The sequence below is a fragment of the Montipora foliosa genome, chromosome 7, assembly GCF_036669935.1.
Source record: "Montipora foliosa isolate CH-2021 chromosome 7, ASM3666993v2, whole genome shotgun sequence".
NCBI classification, from domain to species: domain Eukaryota; kingdom Metazoa; phylum Cnidaria; class Anthozoa; order Scleractinia; family Acroporidae; genus Montipora; species Montipora foliosa.
In genome coordinates this window covers 29524027-29533269 of record NC_090875.1, presented here as the reverse complement: position 1 = coordinate 29533269, position 9243 = coordinate 29524027, and the positions used below count along the sequence as shown (strand labels likewise).

Genomic DNA, 9243 nt, shown 5'->3' with positions numbered 1-9243 from the left:
TGAGAATACCTGTGGTTTTGGCACGCGGGCCTCTTTTTAAGCTGGCCGGGACTACCTCCTGAGTTGGTCTCGACCCGCCTAAAATGTCGTGTAAATACGCCTTTAGTGCATGTTTCATTTCTCGAGCTCAAGTTTGCAGAGCTGTGAGTGAGTCGAGCTTAAAAGTTTACTGAGTTCCTCGTTTATCGAGCAAAAGAGTTACTAAGTTGCTAAGGCCACTCGCGTTTATCGCAGTGGTCACCCGTATGTTAAGTGTATTTTAATATTAAAGATTTATTAAGAGTACTTTTTGTTTATACATTTATTTCTTTTTATACTAATTTTTGTGTCGCTGTCTACTACTCTTCTTGGTGTTCTTAAACCCTAGGCAGGCTAGCGCTCTCCTTGCTTCTCTCCTTTGAGTTCGCTTTTATCTTCCAGTCATTCACTGAGTTCTAACCTCGAGCCATAACGTCAGTTAAAGCAACTGGGCATGCGCACAATCTGTGTTACGAAATATTGTTTAATCTCACAATAAATTTGTAAAATCGTTTAAAAATGAAATCGAATCAAACACACACAACGGAAAACAAATCTATGGTTAAGAGTGGAGAAAATTTCATCAATTAATCATAAGTTTTTTTTTTTCAAGTTTACAAATGGCTAAGATAAAGTTTCCATTTTTTATCGCATTTTTTTTCGCTCTTACTACTTAATCGACAATTGAGTTTAGTAACAATTACAAGGAAATTTCGTATACAAAGTAATGGCTCTTAACACCTACACCAAAAATACACCGGCTTCCTTTTGATTCACTGCCAGAGGAGAACGCTCGCGCTCCGTGACAATTGCCAAAATCTTCCAGTGCAAAAAATCTCTTTCGCTTCTCAGCCGCCAATTGAGCGCATTTCTTCACAATTTTTTGCATCTGTGATGAAAAGAGACCGGACCACTGGATTTCATCACTGAAGTTTCCTAGTCGATCTGAAAGAAAGCTGTTATAGCAACCAACTCCAGCTGTAAAAGGAAAAAAGGTAATTAATATAAAAAGCACTCAGATACCGATTCATTGATCTCATAGTTTTGTTTCCTCCCTACTCGACTAGCCATACCACTTTTGGGTGGGACACGTTAAACTTGTTATTATTTTTTATATCAATTATAAAATAAAGATCGTTAAGCACTCTAAAGCTAGCTACTGTGTGTTGATTTTAAACAACTTTAACGCGCTTGTTAAAAGCTGGATTATTGCAGGAGCCCATCCTGATTGTAGTTAGTCCTTGCCTGGTGTTAACTTTTTCTGTCTATTTGTTTTGCTTTCTTTTGTTATTGTTTTTGTTGTTTCCGTCTTTTGTAGTTTCGTTCGAACAGTTCCTCCTTCTCTGCAGTCCCTCCATTCTATATACAGGTATATACATTTAGATTGCGATTATGAGGATTAAACGTCATGCAGACATGGCTTATATTTATTATACACCTACCTACACAAACTTCCCCAGTACTGCATGACTTCTTGTCCTTGTGAATTCCTTCACAAGGTCTTCCACCATAGGCTGGTCTGGGATTGTCACAATGCCGTTCGCGTGTCCTTGCACCAACTCCGCAAGTGGCGCTGCATTCTGTCCACTTGCTCCAATTTGACCAATTACCATGGACTGCGTTGTTTTCATGCAAAATATATATATATATATATATTATATATATTCGCTAGAAGTTAAAATCAAATACAAAGGCTGCCCGCCCTCCACCCCGCCAAAAAAAACATATATGGTTAAAAACTAACCAAAATAGCAGTAGAAGAGCTCGAGAAACGGTTGTGGAGGGGACAGTCCTATTACACAGATATGGAGTTGGGGTTCGGCATAAACTCAGACAGTTAACCTCCAGCGAGGAAATGTCGTCTTTAACAGGACCCTCGCCCTCAGACGCAGTTATCATGAAGTATTTTTGTATTTCATTTACATTCCAGGGGAATTTCTTCCAAAATGCGCTCGACTGTTTTTCAGCCTCTCAGCCTTCTGCAGCTTTTTTTAGATAACCGCCAAGCAATTACAATAACTGTAGGAAATCAAACTACTTGCTACTCCTTACCTGGGCATTTATTTATAGCACACTCCTTGGACTCGTAATAGTGTGTGCCACAACCCCGTCCACCGTGAAAGGGAGGTGGGTTTGTGCAGAAACGAGTACGCTCTCTTACGGCTCCCCCACAGGTTTTGCCACAGGGAGACCAAGGACCCCAGGCATTCCAGCCACCGTGCACTGTAAAATGAAATTTATTATTCCTCCAATGACTAAAAGTCAGTTGGTAATAAAGTTTGAAAACATTCCCCTACGTAATGCTGCTTTATATGTGGAGTTTCGCACCACGGACTTACACTCACTCACTCACTCACTCACTCACTACCAATTGGAAGACTACCTCAAAACTATCAGAAACCCAGCACATAGAATAAGTATGACAAAATTGCGTCTGGGGGTTCATAGCTTGCGAATACAGACTGGGAAATACGAAAATAGAGGTGCACCAATCCCAGTAGATGGAAGAACGTGTTTAGTCTGCAATAGAGGCTATATAGAAGATGAGCGGCACTTCTTGATGTATTGCCCAGGGTACGATAACATTAGAAATGAGCTCCATTCTCTCCTTTCAACACACGATGTTGTTTTCAAAAGCCTTAATGATGAGGATAAAATTAGGTATTTACTTACCCTAGAAAACGAAAGCACTTCAAAGATAATAGGTAAATACACATATTTAATGTTTCAGAAGAGAAAAGACTTCCTAAATGCAAAATAATTAAAATAATAATTTTATACCAATTGTATTACAAGTAATTGTATGATCTTTTTAGTTAATTAGTTATTCAAGTAGATATCATCACCTTTATTGTAACGAGACCGATACCTCCCTTTGGAGAGTAAGGCGCAATAAAGATTTACTGTTTACTGTTTACTGTTTACTCACTCACTCACTCACTCACTCACTCACTGGCTAGCTGGCTGGCTGACTGGCTGACTGACTGAATCACTGACTCACTGACTAGCTGGTTAGCTGGCTGACTGACTGACTGACTGACTGACTGGCTGGCTGGCTGATTGGCTGACTGGCTGACTGACTGGCTGACTGGTTGACTGTCTGACTGACTCACTGACTCACTGACTCACTGACTCACTGACTAGCTGCCTGGCTGCCTGGCTGCCTGGCTGCCTGGCTAGCCGGCTAACGGACTGACTCAAGACTGAATGACTGACTAACGGACGGACGGGCGGATGAGCAGAAAGACTGATGAACTGACTGAGTGACAGAAACACTGACTGAACGACCGATTGACTGGCGGACATTGTACCAACCAGGGCATCTATTAACAGCACATTCCCTTGACTCATAATGATGGGTACCACAACCATTTCCATAAAAGGGAGGCGGGTTTGTGCAGGATCGAGTGCGAACACTGACGCCTTTACCACAGACTTTATCACAAGGAGACCATAAGCTCCAGGAGCTCCATCTGCCATGCACTGAAACGAAGCAATAAAAGTTGTAGAGTATTAAACCCAGTGTCCCTATCGTATAACTTGTACGGAATTCCTGAGCGGATATGTAAAACTCCCGAATTGCATGAGTTTCCCATCTGGCGTTCAATTTAAGCAATATCCTTATGGGCAGGTAAAGAAAAAGTGTTCAAGACGGTTTCCTGCGCCAAGATTTAGCCCGCGATTTGGTTACGTTTCCAGCGGAAAGCCTTTAAATGAATTCAAGTCATCATTCTGATGGAATACAAAACTATAAAGTTCTGATTTCAGTTAACACTGCATGGACAACGGACGTAGAATTCCAGTGCATTCCCGCGTCAACCACACGCACAAGTGAGCAAATTAAAAAGAGATATTGAGCATATTTTTGGTCCCTTATGAAAAATATCGCTTACATAAATGCCTACCCGCACTACACTTCGCAGGACATACACTTACCGGGACATGGATGCAGGTAACACCAACGTCTTTTCCTCCCCGCCCCACTGCAGCCTTTACCACCATGACGGGGCGTGGGTTGCGTGCAGTTCCTTAAACGTTGTTGAAAACCAGATCCACAAGATTTACTGCAGTAATTCCATTCACTCCAGGTTGACCAGCCGCCATCAACTGTTAAAATGTTACAGTACGTATAGGTAAACAAACAAGAAGTGAAATGATCACGTTGCTTTTTATTATCCCTTACCCATTAGAGCCAGGTATTAAATAAAGATACGTTTTGATGTGTTTCTGACCCCAGAAGAGGCCTTCGGACCGACCAAAACAAAAATGCGCTCTAGTGCGACCCATGTAGTTAATTACGCTTTTGTCGAAATGTCGCAAAAAACTGAATCTACGCGACGGGAAGTAAATTGCTAAGAAAGGAGTCCCAGAAAAGTTGAAGTGCCAATTCAATCACGCTTCCTGCTTCTTGCCTGATTCTTCTGGCCTGAGTTAGGTTTATTCGAAAGAGGGTCCGAGCTCATGTAATATAGGTCATCAAAGGACAAATCCAAGAGAGGATGAAAGTTAAGAGAGCTAATCTTCCGTAGGCAGTATTCCTTAGGTAATCCCTCTCTAGCGTTGTTTAGAAGACAGATCCTCAGTGACATTTTCGTGCGCAGTAGACCTGGCTTTATTGTTAGTTTTTGCCTATTAAAATCAAGTTATTTTTCCGTCAATAAGAATGTTCCCTACGAGACCTTGATAAAAAATTAAAAAATAAAATGAAGCATATCTGCTATACTTACTCGGGCAAGGCTTCAGTGCACACTTCTGTTCCTTTCTTGAGGCTCCTTGGCAAGGTGTTCCGCCGTGGTTAGGCGCGGGATTTGTGCAGTTGCGTGAAAGTATTTCTGTCCCATTGCCACAAGTCACGTTGCAAGCTGTTGATACAGACCAACTAGCCCAACCGCCATGAACTGGATAAATTATAAAACATTATACAGATAAAAGGAAGCTGTATTGACAATCTTTTTGTGATAGATTTAGCTTGCATGGTACAAAGCAAAATAAACACAACAGTTGCGACAACAAGTTAAGCTCGGCATGCGAACAATGAATGCACAATTCTGTGGACTGGAGTGGAGCATCCTCGCTTTTGTTGCTTTCCATGCTCAATAGGGGATAGGCTCGATTTCCAGCCGTTTTGTGAGCCCAAGTTAAGTTTGCTGCCCCATAGCACGTTATGAGGAGGATAAACAACCGCACTCCGCACTCCCAAAACGGCTGGAAATCGAGCCTACCGAACTCAGTAAGGACAAAAGATGAAACGAACTGTTACGTGGTCAAAGGACAACCCGTGGCACGAGCTTGATGCCGGGTTTATTATTCAATTATCAGGATAGTGTGCGGGATATCAGAGAGCTTAAACAATGACGATGGCGGCCCCGAGGACAACAACTAGTAAAAAATGAATTTTTATTTTACCTTCGAATTCCAGAATTATCTATACATCTGTACCGTGTGTTATCTTGGCCTCAGAACTTGCTCAAACTAAATATGTAACACCAGCGTTGCCAAATTAAAATACGAAAAATTAACCACCGTCGTTGGCGTTCTCCAAAAAAAAAAAGTATGAACAACTTAGTTATTTCACGTTGCTGTTTCGAGGACGGCAAAGAATTGTACCAAGATTTATAACGCACGAGCAAAGCCATTGAATTGCTTAAACCTTTACTTGGTGGCGTTTCTCGTTGCCGTTGCCGTCGTGTTTTGCTTAAGCTCTCTATTAGTAATTTCTCACCAGGGCACGGGTGTGTGTTACACGTTTGTTTTCCAGTGCCTGACCAATAATAATTATAACAAGATCGTCCTCCATAAGCTGGACGTGGGTTAGTGCAGGTTCGGGAACGTTGTTGAGAGCCAGTTCCGCACGATTGACTGCAAGAAGTCCATCCTGTCCAGCTTGACCATCCACCGTGAACTACAGAGCAGTCACAGAGAGTAGAAATCAATTCGAGGGAAATAAAGTGCAGATGAAGAAAAAGAAATGACCCATCCGGGGGTAGTTAAAAAGCATATATAAAACTAGACAAACTGCAGCTATTTTAATTGTTGTCTTTTCCGGAACTGCCGATTGAAAAAAACACACAACTTAACTCATAATAAGTGAACAAGCAAGGGACAAACAAACAAAAATGGCAAATAATTTTGCTGTTGAGTTCTTCCGAACTGTATTGTAATATTATACTTCCCAACTAAACACAGCCGTTTTTTAGACACTTACTAATCAGCAATAGAGGACTTCGCGCTTGATGGGTGATCATGGGTAATCAGGGCAAACGAAAACAAGATGGCGGCTGCGTACAGCTGGTAATGCTCACGAAACTCATCTGTTTTGGAATTGTTTGCGGCTTTTCGCTCGTGAAAAGGAAAACTGACATCAAAAATAGTTCTTTGGAGAACATTGGTAATTATTTTGACATCAACAAGTACAGAAAAGAGTTTTTATCGACTTTTTGAAGGGACAACGTGAAACTTCCAAGGAGAACGCGGCATATGAGATTATGGCAAAACACTTGGAGGATTCCCTTGATCTTTCTACCGGAATTCTAAGGTTTTATCTGCAGCAGAGAGCGCTAACGTGCCACGGTAGTCATGCTGATTTAGCAGCCCTTGCGTTAGTAGCGTTTGAGCAAAACCTGTCTATAAAAGAAACTGCAGAGACTCTTCTTTGTACTCTGCAAAGGGAATACAGTGACGTATTAAAGTGCTGTGGTGTGACAGAAGATCCCTGTCACTCCCGACTCCCCTCAGGAGACTTTAGGGAGCTTGCGAATCGACGACTTTCGCACGACGGCGCCGTTGGGTCACTTTCTATTCCCGCGTCGTCGTCCTGTAGAAATTTGAATTTACGATTCGCAGTAAAGATGACGATGTTTATCGGCGACCGGCAATTTTTTTTTACACCGGCAGACTAACAAAATGTACTAGCATGGCAGAAACGAAAATGCAGCTGTAAGTCGAGAAGATTTTGTGTTCTGAAAGATTAGGCTGGCTATAAGACCACTCAGAACAGCAGAGGAGAAATCGCCTAGCTCTGTAGTTGAGCTGTCTAGTCCTTGTTTCTAACTGTCGACACGAATGCTCAAAAGCAACTTTTTAATCCTTTCAAATTCCTTGTACACTGGACAATGTCTTATATTTCAGTGAAGCGTGATTAAAATGAAAGATTTTTCATACAGCAATTTACTTTTTATTAATACCGTGTCGTGCTTTGACCGCTTTCAGTCTTGGTTGAACTCATAGCGTTCGCCAGGGCACTGTAGAAGGTTGTTTCTTGGACGAAAACAGGCAAGAAAATGAAAATCAAACGTTAAGGACATGCTCCTAATGTGATATTTAAATTATTTGGCAAAAATACCCGAAGCATCGAGGGAAAACTTTGAAAGCTAACTTCACGTCCTCCTGTTTCCAAGACGCCGGCAAATCGCTCTCACCAACGTCGTCGACTTTGGCGCGAGGCTGGCAAGCGCTCAGAAAGGCATGCGCAGTGAGCATGTCACGCAATTTAACGGCGGCGTCGTGCAAAAGTCGTCGATTCGTCAGCTCCCTTTTGTGGTCACGTGACGTGACTTTTGAACTTTGGTCGACATGTGTTCTAGCGAGTGTTTTTTTTGAGTCGCCGAAGTTTGTACATGTACCTTCATTTAGTCGGAAGCGAACAGTTCGGTAAGTCGAATTTCGTCTTTGCTGTTCAAGAAACATTTGGAACTTATTACCTTTTGTTTACAATTTTCAGAAAAGTTCACTCATTCACGCGTACGTTAACATCAGGTTTACGTACGATTTGTGCCTTTATGGAAGCGAAGAGTTTATTCACTGAGTTGTCAATTGTGGTTTATTCACTGACCGTGGCCGTGTGGTCAGTGTGTGCTTGAGCTGAAGTGTTGTGAGTTTTCGAAGTTCGGTGAAGGAATAAAGACAAATACGGTACTACGTTACTGACAATCCCTTGGAGATGGAATGTCGGGAGGACGACATGTTTAAGTGGCCAAAAGTTCATTGGGCAGATCTTCGGCTACATCTTGGAGAACAAGGCATTTTCAACAGACTATACTGGCCAATACATGGTTAGAAAGGCCTTCTCGTTTTACAAAAGTGGCTTTGTTCATAATGTCCATGTAAAGACCATAAATACTGAGGGTGTTCTTTTAAAAGCTGCAGTGACTCCATCACAGAGAATCAGGGATGAAACCCATAAAGTCTGGGTCTTGATTATATTGTCAGGAGAAGTAGTGGGTGGATATTGTACCTGTATACAGCTGACTACAGCAAGGGCTGCAATCATGTCATTGCCCTACTACACAAAATAGAATTTGAAGGAGAACACGGGTTCATATACCCATCCTGTACTGAAAGAGCAAGTTCTTGGAACAACTCTAGTAATAAAGACATACAGTCCAAGAGGGTACAAGATATGGTAATTGTAGAGCATGTTAGGTATAACGCTAATCCCAAGTTTACTGTAAACAACAACAAAAAGAGATCTTTTGATCCCAGACCTTTGGCACAAAGGTGTGTTACTGAAGAGTGTAAGAAATGTTTCCTTTCTAAAATAAGGGAGCCTCTGCCTGGTGCAGTGATAAATATAACACACCCCCCAACATCTAGCGGGGATCTCTCAGCTCTTTTGTGTGACCTAGCTACTGAAGTTTCTATAGCAAGAATCAGAGAATTTTCAGAACAATTGACATTCTGTGCAAGTAGTATAAGGGAGCTAGAGAAAGCATCAAGGGGTCAGTCAAAATCTGATGTTTGGAAAATCCAGCATAAGGGTAGGATAACAGCTTCGCATTTTCATGATGTCAATGCTAAAGTAAAAAAGTTAATGAGGCCGGAAAACAGGGCAATCAGTGAAATGCAAAGTGTCTCCACTTTTAGCAAAGCTGCTGCTTCTAGATGATAATAGTGAACTCCCATCTATTAGGTGGGGATGCATGCATGAGGAAGATGCTGCCATGGAATTCCCTACTCAGTGAGAGGCATGCCTGTTTCAGGAGTTTGGAATACAGCTTTAAGGTATAATATTTGGAAATGCACAAAGGAAAGCTTGAGCTAAAAAGAGGGCACAGACAGAACACTCAAATTACAGGAGAGATTGCCATGTCAGGCCTGGAGAGACTGGTTTTCAGTTTGTTGTTGTTTAGACAGGTAAAGGGGACCCATTTGTTGAACTTATACATTTTGAAGCAGAGTTTTGGCAGCACGTTCTTCCAAACCTTGTAATATTTCTTAAGACCTATC

General features: G+C 41.8%; 1 protein-coding gene across 3 annotated transcripts in view; it reads right to left on the bottom strand.

Annotated features, from left to right (window-relative positions):
• Positions 1-251: 251 nt before the first annotated feature.
• LOC138011735 (coadhesin-like) overlaps positions 252-9243 on the bottom strand; it is a 17221-nt gene continuing 8229 nt past the window's right edge. For all 3 annotated transcript variants that reach the window (XM_068858881.1, XM_068858883.1, XM_068858884.1), the window contains exons 3-9: positions 5741-5920; positions 4746-4916; positions 3955-4125; positions 3334-3501; positions 2071-2241; positions 1461-1634; positions 252-996 (exon numbers count right to left, since the gene is read on the bottom strand). In XM_068858881.1, coding sequence (XP_068714982.1) covers positions 719-996; positions 1461-1634; positions 2071-2241; positions 3334-3501; positions 3955-4125; positions 4746-4916; positions 5741-5920 — 1313 coding nt within the window. In that variant the 3' untranslated portion in view covers positions 252-718. The remainder of the gene's footprint in view (positions 997-1460; positions 1635-2070; positions 2242-3333; positions 3502-3954; positions 4126-4745; positions 4917-5740; positions 5921-9243) is intronic.